Raw genomic sequence first — 24,244 nt, 5'->3', positions numbered from 1 at the left:
TGCTTGTTTTAAACCACAAATTGTTTGTTAAACAAGGTCTGTGTTCGTGCTTGAGTGCCTTTACTGAACATTAATGTCACTCAGTGGCCAAGTGTTCCTCGGGGAATGCTCCTGGCTTGCCCATTGCCTGTCTCTCGCAGCAAGGTGGCACCCTAAGGGACAGGCATGCTCATTTTAACTCATGCCAGTTAAAAACCCAGGGTCTGCAGGACCAGTCCTGCCTTCTTGCTGCATTGTGACTGCTCAGGTGGCATCCTCACTCCTGAGCTGGAAACCTCCAAACCACAGCTCCCCAATCTTAAAGGGTGCCTGTAGTTTCTAATGCAGTTAAAGGTCCTTGTTCCAGTGTCCTCATTCAATTCTGGATTCATTCTTTATGTCCCCTCTCAGGCTGCTTGCTGGGACCTGGTACTTTACTGATCTCCAGCTTCCCAGCCTGCAGGGTCCCATGGGATGGCAGATTATGTGGAGAAAGTGAAGAAGGGCACTTCCTTTGGGTGGACAGGGGAATCCAAGGCCTGTGAAAGCTGGAAAGTGGGAGAGCAAATGATAAATTTCAGAGGAAGGACGCAGCTGAGGGAAGAAAAGGAATTTTTTTGGGCTGGGCAAATACATCTTAAGAGATTTGAGTACCTACAGGAAAACTTCAGAAATGGTTAGCAGTGGATTCTCTCAAGGCCTTGTCTCTTAAAAGGACTTGAGGGCTCGGTTACTGCATGGACAATCAATCAGATGCCTGGGGGACAGGTTTTGCTTCCCTCTTCCTGCTGAGTTGGCTTCACATCACGGGTGTCCTCTCCGGGTACAGAGGTGTGTTAGGATATGCAAGGAGATGTAGGGAGTGTTTGCAAGAGGATGGAAGCTCTGTTCCCTGACCAGCTCCTCCTTCCTTGATAATGCAGAGGCAGGCAGGGGAGCTGGGGGGGCGTTCCTGTTATCCAGTCAATCAATCATTTCCCTATGTTTATTATTTATCTCCCTGGCCAAGCCCTCCCCTCATTCCTACCACTCTGGGCAATGGGAATTTTTGTGATCTCTGAGCAGCAGAGGCTGGTGGGCAGCCTGTTCTCTGCTAGCAGCTCATCCTCAGCCACGTGAGAGGAGAAACATCCACAAGGAGAGATGGAGTTAGAACTTTATTAGGAGAAACCTAGACACGACTGACTAAAATCTCATGTTAAGGAAAACACACAGGTCTTTTCAGGATTAAAAAATACAAATATATAAAAACTTACAAACAAAAACACTGTTTCCCCCGTCTGAGTGTGAATGTGTATTTAAATGCACAGGGAGCTGTACCAAAGCTGTGTATCAGGAGCAGGGATTCACTTTCAGTGGCCCAAAGAGAGGGAATGGCTCAGTTCCCTCATCAGCTGGTCCCAGGCCATTCGCTTGTGCAGTCCAGTGTTGGGAAGCTGTGGCCTGTGTCTGGAAGAGCAGTGCAGGGTAAACAACAGGGAGCAGCGTGGCTCTGTTTAGCAGATCTTTCCCAGAGGGATGTCAGCTCTGCACTGAGAAAATGTATCTTGAGTGGGAGCTGCCTGCAGACCTCACCCGCCTGATTCACAGTGCAGCCTCGGGCCACAGTGGTTGCTCTGAGAGGTTACAGTGGTGGAAAGACCTGGTCCATGGTGATTTCTGGCACCATGTGTGCTAGGGATGGAGTGGAGAGGATGGCCTGGTGGCAGAGCAGAGACTTGCTGTGGGGACAAATAACTTGACCTGTGCTGGCTGGCAAGCTTGAGAGAGCAGGCAGGAGCTGAATGACGTGCAGGACCTGAGCAGGGCTCTTTCTGCTTGCGGAGGATGCTGAAGCATTTTGGTAGGTTGGTGAGAAGACACAGGCCGTACCTCTTCTGCAGATAAACAGAGGATGCTTTTCTCTCAAGTGGGCAGCTGGTAGCACCCTTTCAGCAGAATTCAGATTGCTTGAAAGATGGGTTTCAAAAAGGGGAAAACCACTTTGTTTCTACATGATACCCGTGAGATATCTGTTCTCACTGGAGAGTCTCTATTTCTGTTAATAGATGTCTTGCTTAGGATTAATGACATAAGTATATTGGGAAATTTTCCCAGTCTTCATCAACTGGTCATCTAAGTGATTTCCCTGGGGCCAGTCTGCTGCCGCTGACTTAGGAATGAGGAAGGGATTCCAATGTTAGACATGAGGCAGCTGTGCACTGGGGACCACAGATGTCCTTATTTACGGGGAAGAGTTGTTCTATACACAGTGTCAAAAAATTCAAGTAGGATCTATTGTGTAGGTAACCTGGTATAAAATATCTGGGCTCAGGTAGAGAAAGGGAGGATTATAAAGAGCCAAAATGAAGAGATGAGAAAATCTTTCTTTCAGAAAGCTGACTGGTGTGTTTCTGCAGGTGAGAGAAGCTTCTGCTCAGTACAACCGCCAAGCTGATGTTGCAAACGTTGAATAGAGACCACAGGAGATTTAGAGGTCCAGTCAGTCTGTTGAATACAGAGTCACAGTGGATACCCACTGGGCAGGAGTCTGCTGGCCTGTGCTCTACCAGGCTACGGGTGGGGAGTCTCTAATCCCTGTGGGCTCCATGGTGAAAATACAGCTGAGGGCTTCATATCCCGAGATTGGTGTCTCTCTTCAGTGCCTGTGGCTGCCCCTGCCTTGAGCTGTTAGAGGTGCTGTTTGGAAAGGATAGAGAGAGGATATTAAGACAGGGAGGTTAGGGGTGAGAGTTTGGAGTCCACTTTGCCAAAGTTTTACTGAGCACTAGGACAGCTCCTTCTCCTCGTCCCTGCTGGGGACAGGTCACACAGACAAATCATCCGACCTAGCCTTGCTGCTGGCACGGCTGGCCTTGCTGAACCGGCGTTTCTCGTTGAAGTAGTTCTCGGGGAAGGCAGGTGCTGCACATTCACTGGCCGCCTCTGGACTCTCCACGTAGCTGGACTTAATGAAGGGCCCTTCCGCAGCAGCATCCTCCTGGCCGTGGACCCTCTCGGTGGCGAAGTTGGCGGTGTTCTGCTGGGAGGCCATCTTGTTGCTGAAGGGGCTGATGAACTTCCCGTTGGGACTGGACAAGCACTGGTTAAAATCCGGCGGCGGGGTGTACATCTGTGCCCTCTCTGCCTGCGGGGCAGACTCCAGCCTGCCGGGGGCTGTGCTGGGGCTGGCTTTGTAGGACCGGGAGCACCTCTCCTTGGCTTTCTTCCAGCCCAAGTGGTACAACTCGGCCAGGCTGAGGAAGAGGGAGAGCACTGCCACGGCCAGCATGAAGACGATGAACACGTTCTTCTCGGTGGGGCGGGACACGTAGCAGTTGACGGGGTGGGGGCACGGTGCCCGCTGGCAGATGTACAGGGTCTCCAGGAAGATCCCGTACAGGACGTACTGCCCCACGATGAAGGCCACTTCCATGGCAGTTCGAATCAAAATGCTGTAGACGTAAGTGTTGAGCAGGCTGCCCCTGAGTATGATTTGGCCTCCTGCTTCATCCCAGCCAGACAGCTTAGTCTCTTTCTCTGCCACGGAGCACTTCTGCTGGTAGTACGTGTCACCACCGTTTTTGTTCTCTCGGGCCTCTATTTCTGCCTCCTTCATCTTCCTCTTCTCCTCCATGCGCACCGTGTGCATGGCATGGCCCATGTACACCAGGGACGGGGTGGAGACGAAGATGATCTGGAGGACCCAAAAGCGGACGTGGGAGATGGGGAAGGCCTTGTCGTAGCAGACGTTCTCGCAGCCGGGCTGCTGGGTGTCGCACATGAAGTCCGACTGCTCGTCCCCCCAGGAGGACTCGGCGGCTGTTCCCAGCACCAGCATCCGGAAGATGAAGAGCACGGTCAGCCAGACTTTCCCCACCACTGTGGAGTGCTTGTGGACCTTCTCAAGGAAGTCTCCCAGGAAACTCCACTCCCCCATTTCTGCTCACCAGGAGGGGTGAGAAGTCTTGAGAGCTGAGCGCAAGCCTCTGTTGGGAGAAAACAGAGAGTGGTTCTAAGGAGGGTTAGGAAATGCCCAGCTGGTAATGGATGGAGTGAAATGGGTCTTTTTTTTGTTGTTGTTTTGTATCAGAGGTAATGTTTTCATTTGATCTGAAATGAACGAGGTCTGGTTTGCTGCAAACTTTGTTTCACATACACTGGAAACCTTGTGTTGTGTTCAGGATTGTTTTTTTCTTTTAAAACTCAGACACTGAAACAAAAAGTGATCTTCTTTTACATCTACAGCCTGCTAAATGAGTTCCCAAAACCTTTGAGTGTGAGCCAGATTTATTTTTGATTCAGAAAGTCCTTTCACTGTGATCTGCATATTGCCTCCTCTGTGGACTGGGTAGTTAAAGCAGAATTCATCTGTCCGTAGACTGCGCTCTGGAAAATCCTTAGTGGGCTGATCCCCTGGGAGATAAGACTGGAATCTACAGCCTGGCCTGAGCAGTGGCACTGTCAGATGTTGCCTTTGTGTTATACCTGCACCACCACCTGGAATGTGAAATGCTGGCAGCTCTGGGTTTCCTTTAGGAGCTCAGTGCCACCACTGAAGTGCAGAGAAAACCTTTCTCTTGCCCACCTGCTCCCTGTCCCTAGGTTTTGCTTTGGGTTTGCAGCGTTACCAGATGCAAGTGTCTCATTTACAAGCTGCAAATGTTTAGGGGAGTGTAAAGACTTTGGTGGGCTGTGCCAGTCCTGGAAATCTAATCTGCTGCCACCCTGTCATGCCTCTCTGAAAGGGAACTGCTGCAGAATCTAAATGGTGAGACTTGCTCCTTCTGCTTTTCTTAAATTCTGAGGAAAAATTCACGTTCAAATGAAACAGACAAAGAAAAAAGCCTCCTTTGAAGTGCCTCCCGAGGACCAGCAACTCCTGGGAAGTGCTGTTGGTAGGTGGTCTGATGACAGGAAAGGTTTGCTGGACTGGGAGTAAGATTGCAAAGTGGAGATGCAGGAGAGCCTGCTTCAGTTTCGTTTCTGACTCTGACTGACTGTTTCTGGCCAAGTCACTTAACCTGATGGATAAAAAGAGAGCAGTGGGTTTAATCCATCTTTTGTGGGGCCCTGTGGGAGTGCTTGAGCAATCATTTGATCCAGTTATGCTCACCATACTTACCTTCCCAAGGCACTGCAAAGCTCTCCCTGGTGAGAGTTAAGGGCTGGGTGCTATAAAGTGTGCACTATTACCTTGGAGCTAATGTCCTCCCACAGTCATTCTTTTAGAAAATAGCATTTTAATAAGTAAATGTAAAAATAATCATCATAATGAAATATTAAAAGCACTAGTCAAGGTAAATCCCAAAGCCACAGGGACCAAATTGTTAACTCTCCTTTATTGTTCCTTGTCCTGTCTTTAGGAGCCAATTATTTTTATAGTGCAAAGAACATTTGTGGAGAGCAGACACTGTTAAAAGCTGAAAATTTACTGTAGCAATATTGTGTAGATTGCCTGTGAGCAAAAGCTGGAGAACAGATACACTTGTTGAGGGAAAAATATCCCCTCCTCTAGTTATAAGAGTGATATAATTTAATGTAGCAGTACACACCATAATTCATAGCATTGTTTGTTCCTGTGCTGTGTCCAGCTGCAAGGATGGATGGAACAAAGATCAAAAGTCGAACCATCAAGTTCCTGGTGCTGCTGGGGGCTGCCCTGAGGAAGGAGAGGATTGCCCAGGTATGGAGACAGGGCAGTGGCCACTTGCTACCCCACCACCTGTCAGAAGCCATGTGAGCAGGGAGATGGGGCATACAGGAAGCAAAGGATGGACTTTGGTGCTTTCCTGCCCTGGCAGGCGTGCTGCAGTCATGCTGATGGATGTCCTGGTGGCTGCTTGGCACATGCAGGAGCCTTGATCTGCTGCCAGCCCAGAGCTGGAGGAGCGGTAACACAGAAAATCAGCTGGTCTTTCTGACTCCTCTCATCTGCACTCATGAAAACTGGTGAATGTGTGGGTCTGTCTTACCTTCCAGAATGGCTTTGGTGCAGTTACTACATTCTGGAGAAACTAGCATATGGCTTCATTCCAGGAGCACCAGGGGATTAAACACAGGCAGATAAATCAGTGATGGGAAATATTTACAGACTGTGGCACTGAAATGAGTGTGTTTGCTTTTTTTTTTCCCCAGAGTGCAGAAAGGCAAGCAGCTACCTACAGCTCTGTGTTATGTGTCCCCAACACCACTATGCTGTAGCACAGCTGTATGTGTGGAATATTCCTTACAAGGCAGCATGAACAGTGGTGGGTGTCCTCACATTTCCAGGTGAGTTTATGTTGTTCACACATGCCTTTTTTTTTTTCACCTTGCTTGGTAATGTAAATATGAACACAGTTCTCCCTGGCTGTGCAAAGGCTGAGTTTTTTCTTACTGCTGTAGGGAAGTACAATCACAAACTGAGCCCCCCCTTCCCATTTATTCTATTGTGTGCAGGTTGTTTGGGACTTTACAACAGCTTGTTTTCCCCAGGGAAGGCTTCTAAGCCTAGACATTTGCAGATTGTAAAAATCTGGATGTGCAGGACACAAAGTAAAGCAAACATAAGCGCAAAAGGAACCCAGAAATAAAAAATGTTAATGGATGCGAGAAGAACAGCAATTTACCTGTCTCACACATGCACAGAATACTTCAAGAAGCTGTAAATCAGAAGGATCTGAGGCTGGCAGTCACGAGGCTTAGGCTAGATAATAGGGGCGTTTCCTCTGCCCTCCCTTGCACAGCCTGTCTAAAGAAGGGACAGCCGGAGGTGCCTCCTGATCATCTCGCTACAGCCCTGTAGAGAGCTGAGGTGGCTGCTGCAAGGGCGTAGGTGGCCACAGTGGAACAGATTTGGAAACCAACAGAAGGAGTTTCCCTCCTAGAGCAGCATTTTTGGCTTAGACATTTGATACTTATTATTAGCGAGCTATTTTTGCAGTGCCCGATCAAGGGTCTTTGAGAGCATCTAGTTCTCTCCTGCCAGCAAGAAAAGAAGGATTGTCACCTCCTGACAGCTTTTCCTGGCTGTGCAGAGCTGCCCCTGACCTAGCCCTTCTCCTCATAGCTTTACTATTCTTGGGAATTTTCCATATAGTTCCTTTTCCTCATTCCCAGACTACTGTTGCCCTCACATGCTTTGACCTCTCAGCAAGTGAGCATCTGCAGCCTTTAAAATTCCTAGTTTGGGCTCAGTTGGACAGATCTTGTCTAACTCTGGTGTGGCTGGGCAAAAAACAGCTCTGGGTATTCTTGTGGTACTCAAATACTTCTACCAGTACTCAGCACCTGGTGGAAGACCAGCAGCAGGGTCATGCATATTCATGAGCAGTCGTGGGCCATGCCACTGCCCTTCCATGCTTTTGGCTGGCAGCTTTCTGCTGGATCCACACGGGAGCTGGGCACTGTCACGGGATCCTGGCACCGGGGGACGCGTGTGTGACACAGACCAGTGCAGCTTGGCACAAACCCAGCAACGGGGCCAGCCCGGCTCAATCATCACCTGGAGCGCCACTGAAGCCGAGGAAAACTCAGCATCACCCCACAGGCCAAGCCTGGAGTCTGCTCAGCTCCAGGCTGCCTTGTGACTGCCAAATTCCACGATAAAAATACCCCAGTGGGGACGGCACCTGCTAGTACGCCAGGCTGGCTCGCCAGCTAGGGGCTGCTCTCTGCCATTCCTTTTTTGCACTGCCTTTATCTGCGGGAGGGGAAGTGTCTGTTGCCCTCTGAGGAGTTTTGCCCATCCTCTTGGTGATGCCACGTGCTCTGAAGGACGGGCGAGCATTTCACATCACTGCTGCTCGCTCCAGCCAGCACGCTCATTCTGGTTGGAACTAGCCAGGGCTCTGATGAACAGCTAGCAAACCCACACCAGAGAGCCAGGAGGGCTGTTCCTGTGCAATCATCTTTATATGAGTTTATTTCCCTGGGGGTTGCTAGGAAGAAAGTTTTCCCCTCTTTAGAAGACAGGCGAGGCTATCAGCAGTGATATAAATAGCTGAGCTCAACACTTCAAGCTAGCTTTTCCCACAAGGAAGGTGACAGGAGGTCGCCATCTCTGCGGGATGGTTCTAAAATAAAGTGGAGAGTCTGATTATTACACTGTTTCTGCTCTCCCTTGCTGGGCTCACCTCTTCCCCGTGGCAGATCCCAGGGGCACCTGGAGAGGCTCTCCAAGGAAGGCTCCTTTGTGTGAGGCAGGCACAGTTCCCAGGGAGGGGGAAAGTATCCGATTCAAAGCCATTGTGTTTTTGCCCAATCTCTGTGTGTGATTTGCTCACTCAGGTACAAATGTCTGTCTCTGGGAATTAATGAGATTTCACAACGAAGTGGAGGGCCCAGCATGTTTTAAGAAGCTCACACTCCGAACACGTGGCTGTGTGTGGAGGCCATGCAAGGAGTGCATCCCCTCCAAGCTACTGAGTGAGGAGGCAGCTGTCCCCTCTGGGTACTAGGCATGTGAGCAGTGGCATTGCAGTGGGGCATGCAGGCCAGCTGGTCAGTGCCTAGGAACTGCTCGTGGCTTTCCTCCCTCCAGCTGTGTTATCTCATACAGGTCCAGGCCAGCACGTGGCACAGCAGATCACGGTGGGTGTCTGGGCAAAGATCTTTGCCATGTGCTGACACTTTTTAGGCTGAACCCAGACAGGAGTGGAGCCCACACTGCCCAACTGTGCACTTGGGAAGGTCACTTCAAGCTCTGCACTGGAGGTTGGTTAATGCTACTTAAGGATCTCCAGCCCCTTATTAGTAGCCTCAGCATCCCATGCAGTGCAGATGTTGTCACCTCTGTCTTGCAGATGGTGATCACTGGGGTACAGAAGGGACTAACTGCTTGTTTGAGGTCACTGTGTTAGAGACAGCTCAGGGGTTGTGACTTTAAAGATTGTGTCCTTTTTTCTATGCAGCACTGCACCTTCAATCTCATGGCAGCAATACAACACTTCTACAGCACATCTGCTTCTACAGACCACAGCCCTTCTCTCTTGTGCCCTCAGACAGCACTGTCTTAATTATCTGAAAGAAAACCCTCTCCTGCTGCCCTTCTATAGCAGGTACACCTAGCAGAACCACAGATGTTTGGTTTTGTTTTCGTTTTGTTTTGCATTTTGGGGACACGTGGCTCACAACATTAAATGATGAATAGAGTTAGAAATGCACTGTGCAGAGTGGGTGCAGTGCTTTGGATTACAGATGATTTGTGATGCTAAAGCCCACCTCAACAGGGATCTTTTTGTTCAGAGTATACTACCATCCTTCCTATGGGTATGCAAGAGACAAACAACAACCTATTAGGCATTTTTGTCCAAACATTATCTCTCTGGCTTCATATATACATGCATATGCTTATGATAAATTTCAGGCCAGTTCTTTGACCAAATTTGTAACTCTGATCTTCACATGAGCCTGGAATAAACAGCTTTGTAGTACTTATGCTTTTAAAGAAAAATAGTTGACGTTTGCATTGGTTCCATTCTACTTCCTTGGGTTCAAAGTCCTGTGTTGAGCCAGTATCAGAGTGACTTTGACTTTAGAGCTGAAATATCATGGGAGAAGGACAGCTCTGTGTTAACAGCTCTTGTCTTAGAAGACAGACATCCAGTGTTTCTTATCTTTCTGCTCCTCCCAAGTTCACTGTAATTTCTGGAAGGGCCATACTGGTATCCAGACCACTGGCCCTACTTGTAGTTGCAGACAGCTTGCTATTCCTTGACGAGGTGTGCCTTCCCCCTCCTCTCCAAATGTGGAAAATCTCAGAGTTCACGAAAAAGAGAGTGGGTGAGAAGATAAGGGAGCTGAATGACCTGTCACCTCCTACACACAGGCACACAACCCTGATGCACACAGGGACACACACAGAGAGGAATCACTCAACACCTTCAAGTGTGTACATCAGGGATGTGTTACATGCACAGATGATAATAATATGTAGAATATTTTCATCGGAAGTGATGGTGGAAGCTGCAGACTCCCAGTCAGTTGAATTTTTATTAGTTGTCTGTCCAGAAAATCTAATGCTGTTCCTCCCCCTGTGCTTTCATATATCCAAATATTAGGCCCAAGCTCTGCCTGATGTAGTCTCAAGAGACCAAGAACAGAAGACACCTTGAACTCAGATGAGTCAAGCTGAGGGATGAATTTATCCCACTATCTTAAAAAAGCTAGCATCAAATAGTTACATGATAGTGGTATCCAGGCTTACACTTAAAATGCAGGAGCATCTTCTAATTCTCTTGGGATTCTCTCTTTTCCTTAGAGAAATGTGGGTCCCTAGAGACAACAACAGATGTGACAAAACTGGACTTGGGATAAACTAAATGCAGGGCCACTGTGCTTTTTGCTAGGAAAAAAACCCCCATAAATTCTCTCTCTAATGTAAATGCTGGAAACTTGATGCTCTTTCGAGTATCTTTCCCTTTGCAGAGAGAAGCTGACCTGTATGAATTTGCAGATGATACTAGACTGGGCAAAATAGAGGTGAGGAGATAGCCAAGGAGGGCATAAGGAGCTCTGGGAAAAAAAAAACAAGCTGTGAAACTTGTGGGCTGCTGTAGTAAAAGCTGTCCCTGAGCTCTGCTGAGAGAAGCTGATGTCAAGCACTGCTCAGTCTGTGGGGAAGGCTGGTGTAAGGAGATGTGCAGTGATGGCAGCCTCACACTGGGCACAATAGAGCAGCAATTAAACCTGCCCATCTGATTATAGGCTGCTTCACAGACTGCATGAGATGCAACTTGTTGTAGTGTTGAAGTAAAACAGACTGGAGAGGTAATGGGAGAAGGGGAGATCTCTCATTCAGACTTTTCCCATCCTTTCTTCCTTCCTCTCACCCCAAAACCTCCCTGCCTATCAGATCCCTCCCTGCCATGGTTTCCCTACAGTCAAGCTCTCCCAGAGAGCATTGCCTCAGTTTTTTGGCAGTTTTGACCAGCTAACCCTCTACAGCACCCAAATTGCTAATTCTTTCAGCCTTAGAAATGGGAAGTTTTCACCAACTCTTTCCCACTTATTAGTACCTTGTCAAATCTCATTTCTTCCTTCTTTCCAAAAATCTGTAGGATTCTTTTCACACTCCAGCCTCATTGCTGTATCCTTGCCTCAGTCTGACTATGTGAGTGGATTATTTTTTGTACTCAGTGTATGCACTATATATATATATATATATATATATATACAAAAATACACCCCCCTTTGAGACCAACTAATAATTGGCAAAGCCCAGCAGTAGGGAGTTAGGAAATGCTGGGGTTACTGTTCTCAGTAATCTTAATTCAATCTCTTTGTGCCTGTGCCTCTTAGAGTCCTTAACCACATCCTCACATTGTCACCTCATTCTTTGCACAGGATGCCTGCCTTGTTCTGTGCCAGCCTGGCGGGGGCTTTCTTGAACAGCAGCTATTCAATGTTTTGTTTTCTTCTCATTGTTCAGTGGGTGGCCTGTGCCTCATTTACTGTACATTATTCAAGTCCAGCTCTAAAGACAGAATTATTAGTTTCCTCATGGGTTTTCCTATGGCTTTCATCACAACAGTATCTGATCGCTTCACAATTATAAATCTACTTGCTTTCATTACCACCCAGAGGTGAGGAGATGATATTAGATCAGCCAAGGAACTAAGGCAGCGAGAGATTAAGATAAAAACTATTCATTAATTTTGGAAGCTCTTTGGTGATGTGGCTAATCTGTTGGTGTTTTTTTTTCCAGTGTACTTAGCAGTGCATAATGTGTATTCAAAGCAGAGCTCTGTCTGGTTTGTGCTGGAGTGGGAGAGTTTATCACTTCCACCAGTTGTGCCACATGTAGAAGTCAAATATCCAAAAGACAAGAAATGGGTATTTGTGGGGAAACTTGCCTCATCATGACAGAGGAAATTGGACTAAGAAACAAGAATTAACCCCAGTCCTCTCGGGTAGCTTTGTCTGACTACAAACTGGAGACAGTTTTTCTCCCACCCCACTATTCCCTCCTTTCTTCACCAGACATCTGAGTGCAGCAGAAGACCCTGGAGCTCTGCAGGCTTGCCAGACTGCTTCACTTTCCAAGCAACCCTGTGCCCTGACCAAGGCATCTGTCAGCTTTTCTGCTTCTAAGGGAGAACAGTTTCATATGGGAATTCTCAGCCATTCTCAAAGCATGTCCGTAATGACATAAAAAATGGAGAAAGGCAGAAATATAAGTGTAAACCCTGTAGTTCTTACATTAAACCCCCCTGACCTCTCTTCAAAGATACACTAGAGAGACTTAAAAGAGTGTATCTCTCTGCTCATTGCATGCTGTGTGGCATGAATATATCTTTGTTTCAGGGAAGAGCTAGCATGCTGAGTATTGTTCACAGAGATCTCTCTGTTGCTTATCAATCGCAATAAAATTAATTCCCCCTCACCCTTATGAATTCCTAGCCCAAATATTGAAGTTTCTCTGTTGTCTTCTGGGAATTATTTCTAATTTTAAGCCTCTATCCTTGTGCCTCATACAGCAGCACCCAAAGCATGGAGCAGTCTCCAAACTGTGCTCCCTAATGACATAGGGAGTGCTGAATTACTCATTCCTCCTTGTCTGCTTTCAGTGCTGCAAGATAAATCAGAAAATGGGCAAATGTGTGCAGAATCTATGAAATCTGTCTGAAGGTCAAAAAAAGAAGAGAGGCTAAGGTATGAAGTCCTGTATTTTCTGTCAGAGTTTGAATTTTTTAATGCCCATATAGTACTAAAAATATTGTGATAATATATACTGTTGAGTGGAAAAAAAAAACCAACCAACCCTAAATACTTATAGTAACAGGAATACTTAACATAGTTCCCAAGCGACCAGAGCCTGATGAGTATTTTAAACCCTGAAGCCTCAGGAATTCTACTAAAGTACTGCTCTGCTCCCAAGGAAAAGGGGAACAAAGTCAGAAATGTGTGCTTGTCTCAGAGTAGATTTTGAAAATACCAGCAAATGCAGAATTTTTTGGCTCCTGATAGAAATACTGAATACTGTGAGGCTTCTGAATAACTCTTTAAGCCTCTCCTAGCTGCACACACATGTGCACACATATGTTACGTGCATGAAGTTCTTTAAAGAGAGGAAAACTTAGGCAGCAGTAGAGGAAAACTCTCACACACTGCTTCACCAAGGAATTTTGATGGGTTTGTTACAATGGAGGGAGAGTTCAATGCCTACAGCTCATTCAGCACAAGACTTTTTTAATGGAGGTTTGTCCAGAAAAGCCACTTATATAATCCTCTAAAGGTTGTTAGGGTACTTGAGGGACAGGGGCACTGCCTCAGTTTACCTGAGTTAAAACCAGAATGCCACAAAGCTCCTTAGACATGACAAATGGGCAACCAAACGACCCTTCAGGAAATCAAAGGAGCCACCACAGATCTGAGGTGGCAATTAGTCAGCAGCCTTTACACTCAGTGAGATTGCTTCCTTCCAGGTGGGTGTGTGTCCGGGGGTACCGTGTTCTCAAGGTGGGCTATTCTTTGAAAAAGCAGCGTTAAATCATGGAAATGTAATTGCATAATTATTCCAAGTACAAAAAAGGGGGAAAAAAGTTAAGAAGGCAAATAAAAGGAGTCAGCAGCTGCTGGTGTGGGAGAGGACATTTGTCCCTTCAGGTCTGTGTGGCTCCTTGCTGAGGCTGCCACGGGCAGTGTCAGGATGGAGGAGAAAGGCATTCATTCCCTGGCGGCGCGCACAGGACGTGTGACTGCGAAATACCAGCAAGGCACTTGTCTGCACTGGAGTTACATTCCCAGGCTCCATGTCACAGACCAGCCAGGACACAATACTCCCTAGGAAAAGAAACTGCAGTATTCTGAAAGCGTCCTGCACGCTTCAGAATATAGGTGGATAATGCAGACGCTTGATAAAGTGTTTATACCCCGAGAGCCTCTCCTAGGTAAGAGCTCCCTTCACCACTGTCCCCCGAGCAGCTTGACAGCCTGCTGAAATGGGATCTGACAGAAATGACAATTTGCACTTTATACTGTCTGAGGGAGGATGTTTGGGGCTCTTACCGTGCTTTCCTATACATTGGAATCTATTGGTATCTATGTTCATTGCAGGGAAGTTACTTGTTATTTCTGTAGCTGCCTGTGGCAAAACAGTTTAATTTTTAAAATGTCCCAAGCCCACCATGTTACTAGTGGGAATGTTTTGAAGAGAAAATGAAATAAAAAGTAAATTTCTTAAGTTATTTTTGGCCATCTTTTCCTGCCTCTCCAAATCCTTTTTCCCCCTCATACTGCTTTCCCCTTGAATGTAATAACTTGATCTACCATCGGCACTTCTGCAGTTCTATTATTTCCCCCTCATAGTCTCTTACCTGATTTCCAGTGTCTTGTCTTCAGTCTCCTTTCCTTCCTTCAGCACTTCCCCTTTTTGTAATGAAGTTGAACTCCTTCTTCTCCTCAGTTGCTTCGTTTTATTACTTTAATATGGTTCTCTCTCTCTCTCTCTCTTCCTCTCTTTCTCTCCACCCCCTTTCTGTGTCACTTTCTCTCTTCCCCACTGCCTCTCCGCCTTTCCCCCTCTTCTTTCTTCACCTACTTTTCTCGTCTCTCCCACCCCCTCCAGACGAATCTTTCTATTTTCAAACCTGGTTTCCTGTTGTTTTTCCTTTAAAGACCATGGATCTCAGTCCTCCCTCTCCATTCTCAGCCTCTCCCTGTGCCACCCTCCTCATGCCGACAGGATGCATTCGCTGCCGGCTTCGCGCAGTCCCTTCCAGTCACTGCTGCTACTGTTCCTTTGCACATCTTCCCACAGATAACATTCCATGGTCTAAGCCTTCCCCAAATGAAAAGAGACAGCATTGCCCCACAGTTACACCAGCCAGACCCTGGAAAGCTTTTTCCATGCAAGACAAAAGATAGTTCAACCAACAAGGGACGTATTTCTGACTTGTTCAAGCTTAATCTGGCAAAGCAGAGTTCATGTGGAGCAGGGTCTTCCACCACTTCAAATCACATAGAACTTGCTCTGCTGGCTTGGACCAGGGGCCCAGCAAAGCTGCAGCCTTGTCCTAAAGGGCACCAAATGCTTCCCAGAGACTTTTTACATGTCCTTGTACTGATAAATAACCTGTTTGTCAAGAGAGGTGTTTTTTGTCACGCCACCCTACCTCCACCTCCCCGCACACACAGACGCACGAGCATTTGGGCCTCTCTTAAAAATGTTTTTGACATACCAAGTGTCTGAAGGTCTTGTATTTCATGTATGTGTCAAACTGAGCCTCTGAGGCCTGCACATCAGAAATGGCCCAGCGAGGAGGCAGAATCAGAGATGCCTTCTGGCTTTGATAAAGGTCTCAAAGAACCGGAGGCAGGAGAGCGAGATTTGCACAGAAGACTCTGCTGACCTGAGAAAGACTTGCTGCACACAAGCTCTGGTGGTTATCCCTCCAGCAATCCCTCACAGGTATCTCCCAGCCAGAACATTGCCTGGTGGTCTCTCTGCATCAGTGAGTGCAGATCATGAAACAAAAGCAGTCCAGGGACTAAAACACAATGCTGGCAACTCTTCTAATAGTTTTTCTCCCACTAATTTAACACCTCGTTTAGTCACAAGATTGAAAGCCAGTCTACAAAGGGACAGTGCTGTGCAGAGGCTACCTCTGGAAGCATGTCCTGTGTGGACACTGTCACTTTGAAGTTAGGAGTGCAACTCTTTTTCAGGAGGGCTGTGTCCTCACTGGTGTTTAGTGCAGGATGCAGGACAAAGAGTGCACAGTAAATTCCCACAGCAGCTCAGTAACCACCTGGTATGGAGACACATATAGTCATCTGCTGCTTCATTTCTAACTTTATTGAAAGCCCTTCTATGGCTTTTAAGAAAATAGAATTGTTTCTGGAGTTGTTTCTCCCTCTCCTGTGTGGCAGCTGTGTATCTGCAATGGAAATTCACGGGAAGGAGAATATCATTCCAGCTTTTTGTCCTTCTAGAGTAATTTCCACAAAGCATTATTATGTAAACTCATGTTGATTTTATGCCAGCGAGATTGTCAAGGACTTCATCATAGAAATGTCCAAAAAAAAGGTGTTAATAATACAGGTCTAGCTCACAGATGGCTTTGGGATAGGCTAGGGATAAGGCTTGTCAAGTGTTTTTCACATGCTGCAGAGAGACAGGTCCTGTGAGAGAGCTGTCTGAATTACACTCACCTCCCTGCACGGCTGTACACCCAGGGTGATCAGGGCTGATTCTCCCTGCTCACTCCTTTGTGTTTCCTGCCCAAGTGTTGCTCCTGAGTGGCATACAGAGGTAATCCTGAACCCAGCAGATACAGTCTGCTTCTGCTGAATTTATGAGGGAGGGGAGAAGATTTCTGTCCAACACATGCATGATGCACAGGAGGTACCTGTTACGAGTTCTTTTTGTTTTGCTGCTGGTGGCAACTATTTGGATTTTGATGCACGTAAAGGAAATGGTAGAAGGCAGACAGGGGAGTAGAGATGTTGTATGGATACTTCAGCCAGCCCCTCAATGTATCATCCCTTCTCTACTGCACTCTCTTCAAGGGAAAACAGAGGTGTCCTGGCAGCTTCTCCAGCCCCTCAGCTAGAAAAATAGCTGGTTTGCTCAATCTTAAGCAGGGAAGAAGAATTTTGAACGACCCTCCCCAAGAGCCTATTATGCAAAACTTGTCTGACTTGAGTGAGGAGAGCAAGTGGAAGAGAATGCTCCCCCAGACAGTGGGAATGAGGAGAACAGCTGACAGCTTTGCCATGTACAGCTCACAGATCACAGCAGTTTGTGAGGCTGTGCAATGCATTTCGAAGGAAAGCAGAAATAAGAGCGGGAGGCAAAGGGAAAATAGAACAACATGTACTATCTTTTGATCAAAACTTAAGAGCTTTCTTGGATTAGGATTCCTGACCCCCTAGGTAAAAGAAACATAGCAGACCTTATCTACCTGGAGTTCAGTAAACCATATGATATGGTGTCCCAGAAGAAGCAAATTAGTGTAGAAGATTCATCTGAAGAAGACAGGGATTATTAAATAAATCCTCAAGTGAGTAAGAGACTGACAGAATTGATACACCAGTTCCTTAATAGGTTGAAGGGAAATTATCTCTGAGGCTACTTAAAGATTGCTCTCAGGACTGATCTTTTTTTATATTTCTGTTAATTACCTTGGCACAGAATGTAGAAATACTAATGAAATCTGCTGATGAAACCAAGCTGAGAGGTATCATGAGGGCAGAGGTGGATTCCAGCACTACAAGAGCTGAAGGCTCTTTGTGACTGGAGTGATCAAGGTGAGGATAAATGGGAGAGTGTGAAGTCACACACTAGGAACTTGTTGCTTGAAGAGTAACAGGAATCTCCATCTCCCAGGAGAGAGAGATGGAGAAAGATAGGGAAGGTTCCTGGTTCAAAGGAGGAGGAACCAGCAATGCTACGTGGGGGTGAAAAAGGCAAGCAAACTTTGAGGATGTAGCAGTTTTTCCAGTTGCAGTGAGTGGAAGTAATGTCATCCAAGAGGATGAGACTTCTCCAAAATAGTGTCTGCAGTGCTGCTCCCCCACATGCAAGGAGGATATTCAGCCTGGAGCAGGTACAGAGGAAGGCAGTGGGGTGGTCAGAGGGATGGAAGGGTCTCAGCCAGCAGTGTGTTTGCTTATCAGTCACAGCAGTGACTGCACAGAGATATTTGAGCTGATTTGAAAATAGATGTGCTACCAGCTTGAGCTTTTCAGCATTAATTATTTTGCACTGAACTTCATGCTAGTGCAGCTACACAAAGTAATTAAACCATGGTGTGATGTGCCTGCAGGGTGAATACTATAAGGGAGCTTAGTTACTTAGTCTGGCAGAACAAAGGTTAAGAGAGGAGAGATTTGCTGCCTATAAATACTTTTAGGAATTGGGGGTTGGGAAAGTAAGTGCTCGGGAGAGAGCAGAGCTACATAAGCTAAAGGACAATGTGGCACAAGAATAAATAGATATAAATTGTCCATGAATGAATTTAGGTTGGAAATCAGAAGGTTTCTAAGCAACAGAGCAGGCAAGGAGGTGCTGGAACAGCATTTTAGCAGCACAAGTTAGGGTGGAAACCTAATGAGATTTAGGACAGAGTTTAGTAAGTTTAGAAAAGGCCATTTGTTTTGTACTTTGCCTGTTATTCAAAGGGATTGAACCTGATAAACCAAGAGGTCCCTTTTTCATTCTATTTCCTGTACTTGCCATAGTGCCTTATTAGATCTGCAGCCTTGCATACAAAAGCCAGGTAAATCTGGAGCAGAATTTGTGTGATGAGTTTTTGAGCATTGATCCCATGGATATTTAATGGAGGGATTCATTCTGTGCCCGAGATTTAAACAAACAAAAAGAGCAAGCCAAGAAAGACAATGCATGGAGAAGGTCTGCAAATGTGCGGTAGTATAGACGAGAGCTCACATATGAAAGAGCTTCTTCACATAAAATAGGTGTTCCCAGAGCAGCTGGCTATGCTGGAAGGCTGCTTCAAATCCAGCTAGATTCTCTCTTGAGATGTGGAATCTTAAAGATATAGTCTGAAGGGAAAATATCTTGTACATTCCTGCCATTACCAAGGACTTTGTCCTTGAGGAGGATGTCAGGTTTACTGCATTGGGAAATTTCAGAAAAAACCACCACCCAACAGTGGTTGAGTTAATCTCTGCTGCCTGGCCACAGCACTGCACTTATTCTGGTTCTTCATAATGCTCCATGCTGGACAGGCACCTCTGGTACCTTCTCTAAAGCACCAAAGGATGGTACCTTCCTGATGAGACATTTTATCTCAAATCCCCATGCATGGATATGATTGAAAGAGAAGGCCAGAGAGGGAAGTTATCTGTTATACATTAGACCTCTGGAGACAGCTTGAAGGCATCCTCCAGCAGGAAGCAAATTCCCAAGGACAGGCTGGGCCCAAGGGAAGAGGAGTAGCAAAGGCCCCTGAATAAGAACAGTTTTATAGTCACAGTTCCTCATTTAGTAAAAAACCCCAAATTATTCCATATGGATGGATGTTTTCATCTCCCCAACCCAGAGTACCGTACTAGCACAGAGTGAGAAAAGAGGAAACAAGAAACAGCAAGTTGTGAAATATCACTCTGTGTCAGACTCATTTGCCAGTAAAGTTTTCAGCAAGAAAAACTGGAAGAGGTTTTTATCTCACTGAGGAGAAATTGCCATTTATCCCAAAGTAAATGCTTAGCTGTCAGCTTGATGTTACTGCAAACAAAGTAAGGCCCTCTCACCCCTCCTGCTTCCACTTCTCAAGTCTGCAGCATCTCTGAGTAGTTGAGAAGTGCTTTTCAGATGATAATGAAATTGCAGCTCCTATAAACACCCTCCTTGTTTTACAGGTGGAAGGAACCAGACCATGGAGGGCATAAAGGATTTGTCCAAAGGATCAGCAAGTCATTTTTAAGCAAGGAGTCCTCATCTACCTAGTCACCAGACATTCATCTTGTCCTGCAAACTTCCAGCTAGATGGATTGCTGCTTGACAGAAATATGTGTGTATACATATCCACATAAATATGTTTCCGAAAGAAGAAAAGAAAGAACAGATCTTTACCTCTTTTTGCTGAGCCTGCACAGGTAGAGAGAGGAACAGGTAAAGTTGACTGAAGGGTGGGAGAGCTCTAGCACAGCCCTTTGGTCTTGCTGGAGCCCACCTCTCTGCCAGTGTTCGGCTCCCAGAAGAGATCCTGAAGTGTCTGGGGAAGGACACTCGGGGCAGGGTGAGCGGAGCCCCGTCAGCTCCCAGGAGCTCAGCCTGTGGTCTGACACTGTCTCACTGGCTGGACATCCCCTCCAGCCTGGAGGACCAGTGCTGGGGGAGACTCGCTCCTGAGCTGTTCCTGACATGCACTGGCAGCTGTCTGCCTGCTATTCTTTTAAAGGGTCTTCGTGGATCAGGATAAAATGTGATCTTACGCAGGCGGCATTGTAAGCGCAACTTGGCTCAGGTTCAGCTCTTCCTCTGGCTCCCAGCTACTCTATTTTTATTGAAGGAATTTGTGGCTATCAGAAAGGAAGTCAAATTGTTTTAGGAAAACAATAGAAAAGCAACTTGAAGTTTATTAGCTTCCTGCCCAGGGCCTGCGACCAACTTGTCAAACTTATTAGAGTGATGGCAGGACTATTTATTTAAAAGGGCCCACGATTTCATTCCTGTTTGGGCCTTAGTGAAAACAAAGGAAAGCCATAAAATAATATCTGAAGGGAGCAGATGGCTAACTGGTAAATGGTGTAAGGTTGGCCTGTGAGCCATTCCTGGTGTTCCACCAGTGCAATGGCTTTTGTGGGATTTGTTACCAAATGAATGCCTGGACTCGCATTCACAGGCCAGTCTCGTCATCCCAGATTCCTTACTGTGGCTCCTATTTTCAAGTGGAAGCCTCACACCTAAGAAAACAAATTTGGCAGGAAAAGGTCTTCATTTAGAGCTACTTAAAGGAGGGAAACAAAGCAGCAGGTCTGCAGGAGAGCCAGGAATAGAGCCCAGGTGTCCCTGACCCTGTTGGACTGCTGGAGCCCCTGGACTGCAAAAAAATATTTATATCCTACAGAAGCAGCTGCAGTCTGCTTCCCCATCTAGCTCCCCCAAAGCAGCCACACCATGAAGTCACTGAATGCACAGTGGCACGTGGCTGGTGAGAAGAATGGGCAGCCAAATCATCAAAGTGCCTATGAGCCTGAGCCTCCCTGAGGAGCTTCATGGTTTGCAACGAAACAAGAAGAGAACAGAACAGGTAACTGAGAAGCATTTGCAAACTCTACCCAGTGCAATGCCACATCCCTTGTTCAGAGGGCCCTCTGCTAACTGAGTGTTTAACCAGCTTCCGGGGAGGATATAGGAAGAACTCACCTCTCCTTTCAGCAGTGCAGTCTCTAGGAACTCGGGCGCTGAGGTACTCAGCTCGCAGAGCTATGCACAGACGCTTTGCACAGCTCAGCAACCACTCTTCAGATGAAAGGAAGAAGAACCCACCTCAAAAATTCTCTTCCTTCTTCTCCTCATTAGCTTAACTAAAAGTGGGAATGCAAAGCTGCAGTTTTCTCTGAGGCCTGGGGCAATAATGCATCTTGTATTGGCAAGTGATAGAAGATCTTGGTTTATATGTTCCCTTTAATTTATCCAGGTTAGGTGTTTATAAAAGAGTCAAACTGAGTGCATTATCTCTGTAAGGCCCTAAGAAACTGGGTCTTAAAAACTTGGTAATTTTAATGTAAGTGCAACAATCCTTCCTTTATTTAAGGTTTTAGAAGGTTTTAGAAGGTTTCTGTAATTTCTTTTCCTCTGAGATATTGACTTAGTGAACAAATCAGCCAAAGAAGTGTGCTGAGCAATGCAGCATCCCAGTTCATCACAGTCTGTAGGCGTTTACTTCAAATTAAGTACATTCTTGAGTTGCATTGATTGCAGTGTAATTTAATAGTCTGGAAGTTAGGCACCCTACACTGCCAGCCAGACCAGCTTTCCTGGGGCAATTCCAAGGCAGACAGCAGATAGTGGATATACTTCTCCACGGCCTCTGCAGGAAGAGATGCCACATCACATGATGGTGTTCTGGCAGCAGAAAAATATTTTATTTGCCCTTATTTGGGGTCTGCGTCATCTGGACTGGTATCACTTAATCTGTGCTTTGTTCTGGTGAGTAGTGTTTTGATCCTGAATGTGATCTGTGAGTTTTTTGTCCGTCTCTCAGGCCTGCTGTACTCCTGGTAGCCCCTGAGGCTGAGATCCTGCAAAGTCTTGGTCATGTGAGTGACTTGATATAGTTACAGCTTGGGGCCATCTGTGTGGGTAAGGTCCCTCCATGTACAAATGTCATAGACTGGAAAATGCTGCAGATTATTGAAACTCATGTTTGTTTTTTTCCTTCCAGGACCCAACATGGTTTCTCAGAAGCTCCTGGAATGACAGCAGTTCCTAGCCCGCTGCACACATGGCTGCTGGGAGGATTTCTCACCCCAAAAGGCTGTGACATGAAGCCACGTGGTGCCAGTGCTGGCACCAGGTTTCTGGGATGTGCTCTCCCATCCTGGAGTTAAGGACTTGTGCTGCTGCAAGACCCCCAGCTCTAAACCTTGAGGCTTTAGGAAAAGTCTGCCAAGGTAGAAGGAATCACAGGCACGTGTCTCTTCCTAAAGCAAGCTTTGGGGTAGGAGGACCTCAGCCTGCTCCATACTTTCACCACAGAGGGAAGAGAAACCAGGAGGTGAATCTGCTCTGAAGGCAAAGATCTCTAGAGCTTTCCCTGGAAGTCAGCTTCAGAGGAAGAAACAGCTGAAAGGATTTGAGGGAAAAGGGACATGTGCTTGGATGATGTTGAGTGAAACTGAAAAGTAAACAGTCTGAGTTATGGGAGGATTCTCAGATGGTGCTTATTGCTCCCAGCCAGCTTGTTCTCTTTTGTGATGGTCTGAAAGAATCTCAAGGCATGACCTCCTGGGTAAAATTAAGAACGTTATTAATTAAAAAAATGCATGAATCATGATTTCTTCCCACCAATTTTGTGATGTGTGTTGGCTGGATTCTGAAGCCTTCTGTGAAGTAAATCACAGCAAATGGTGGGGGCCAGGAGGGCACTGCTGGCCCAAGCAGATTAGAAGGGTGCATTTTATACTAGAAGACCAAATATCCATGAGTGTGCAAGAGCTCACAAGCCCAGCAGTGCTGTGGGACAGGGAAAATGCCTTTTTAAGGGGCTTTCCTTTCCAAAGTGTGCCATGAGCCCTGTGAGAGAAGCAGGCAGCCCTGCTCCTTCATGCTGCACTTCTGTGTGGCTGCATAAAGGCAAATCCTCTCACAGGCATGCACCAGGCATGTGGTGTCCTGCAGATTTATCAGAAGAAAACTTGGAAAAGATTTGTACCCAGTTTTGCTTTCTGGAAGGGTGAATGATTTGGTCAGTTCAAATCTCCATAATTGTTTTTCTGGACACCTGGGTTTCCTGGTAAAACCCTGTCTTGTCCACCCGGAGAGGTGAGAGGCTGCAGAGGAAACAGGTGCGTGCATGAGTCACCTGCAGCCACAAAGCCAAGGAAGTGGTGCCCTGGCTTCTCCCCACAGCCACACAGGGAGCCCTGCTGGCTCTCCAGGTGGCCACAAGCTCATGTTTAAAGTTACAAGGAGTGGGGAGGAGGCTAGGGAGTTCTTTGAGGACTGAAGTCCTGCCAGCGGCCTAACATAGAGCTTTCCCCACTTAGCTTCCCATTTAATTTAATTTAATTTAAATTCTCTCTTGGTGCTCATACATAGTATGATGCCCTGCTCCATGTAAATCCAGGCACTGCATTCTCACTGAGTCCTTTGCATGCTGGAGCATCTTGTTTTTATAATGCTAAGTGGAGGCAAAGATGAAGTACGACCACAGGACACATAAGAGAAAACTATCCCCAAAATTGCTACCTGTACATAAGTGTTTCATTTGTGGGTTAATGTCTTTTATCTCTCTGATTTAGTGACCCACAGATGTTTTCAGAATGGGCTTGCACTGTTGAAAAACCCCTGCACAAGCTCATCAAGAAACCTGGGGATAAAATCTGACCAGTAAGTGATGTCAGACAGGATTGTGTTTGCTTGCTGATGTTTATTGCTTTCCTTGAAATGGTGGAAAAGGAAGAAATATTTAGACTTGATTGAAACAAGTTGATGTAGCTATAAATTCATTGTTCTTGTTATGAATCTTGCAGTTCTGTTTGGCTTCTTGGTGAGAAATGTGAAATTTATTTTCCTTAAAATCTACTCCTCAGGTTCAATTGGGATATGAACAAATAGCTATCAAAATAATAGGCAATTTTTTTTCCTGGCTGGGGGTGATTCATCTTTCTGTGTGTGAGAACCAGAGATACCTAAGCAGTGCATATTAGTAGGATATATGGTTTTTGCATGTGATACCCATGTGATGTGGCAGAGGGACTTCCTATAATTATCCTACGCCTGTTGAAGGAGACCAGTAAATTGGTTCTTTCAGCCCAAGAGGAGCCCAAGACTGATTTTTCTGACAATGCTTTCAGTATTTAGGAGTGCTGTCACCAAACCAGAGACACCACAGGATGTGGGCACTGAAAGAGCACTTCAGAAAATGAGTGGCAGTGGTTAAAAGCCACGCAAGATTGCTCACAAGAAGCAGAGAATAGAGGAATGGGAATCCTTGATGTTTTCTGCTATTCCCACACTCTTTCCCCACTTGCCTCTCAGGCCAGATTTGTGAAGAACCATGTTTCTCCCTCAGGGAAAGTAACAATTTAACACAGCAGGGAAGAAAGAGGTTTTGTGATGTGCTGCATGAAATGATGCAGTATCGCTCAACCAGCATCTGGTAAA

At 46.3% G+C, this 24,244-nt stretch overlaps 2 protein-coding genes across 3 annotated transcripts in view; one reads left to right on the top strand and one right to left on the bottom strand.

Annotated features, from left to right (window-relative positions):
• Nucleotides 1-24,244, top strand: part of LOC147654432 (uncharacterized) — a 749,593-nt gene that overhangs the window by 644,325 nt on the left and 81,024 nt on the right. The gene's annotated exons all lie outside the window — the stretch shown is intronic.
• Nucleotides 1,124-19,807, bottom strand: GJA5 (gap junction protein alpha 5). 2 transcript variants are annotated; one of them, XM_023944734.2, is made up of 2 exons: nucleotides 19,484-19,807; nucleotides 1,124-3,947 (listed from the first exon to the last, which is right to left on the bottom strand). In XM_023944734.2, exon 2 carries the CDS (start codon nucleotides 3,896-3,898, stop codon nucleotides 2,786-2,788), a length of 1,113 nt encoding a protein of 370 aa, XP_023800502.1. In that variant the 5' UTR covers nucleotides 3,899-3,947; nucleotides 19,484-19,807; the 3' UTR covers nucleotides 1,124-2,785. The 2 variants fall into 2 exon arrangements, with proteins under 2 accessions (XP_023800502.1, XP_023800509.1); XM_023944741.2 differs by lacking the exon at nucleotides 19,484-19,807 and adding an exon at nucleotides 14,259-14,624.

This window comes from Cyanistes caeruleus, chromosome 3 (assembly GCF_971803275.1).
Source record: "Cyanistes caeruleus chromosome 3, bCyaCae1.hap1.1, whole genome shotgun sequence".
Lineage (NCBI taxonomy): Eukaryota > Metazoa > Chordata > Aves > Passeriformes > Paridae > Cyanistes > Cyanistes caeruleus.
Note: the sequence above shows the minus strand (reverse complement) of the source record. Positions and strands in the feature narration are given on the sequence as shown.

Bases quoted from the DNA above. Each gene is read 5' to 3' on its own strand.
- GJA5 (XM_023944734.2), bottom strand. From the start codon at position 3,898: ATGGGGGAGTGGAGTTTCCTGGGAGACTTCCTTGAGAAGGTCCACAAG.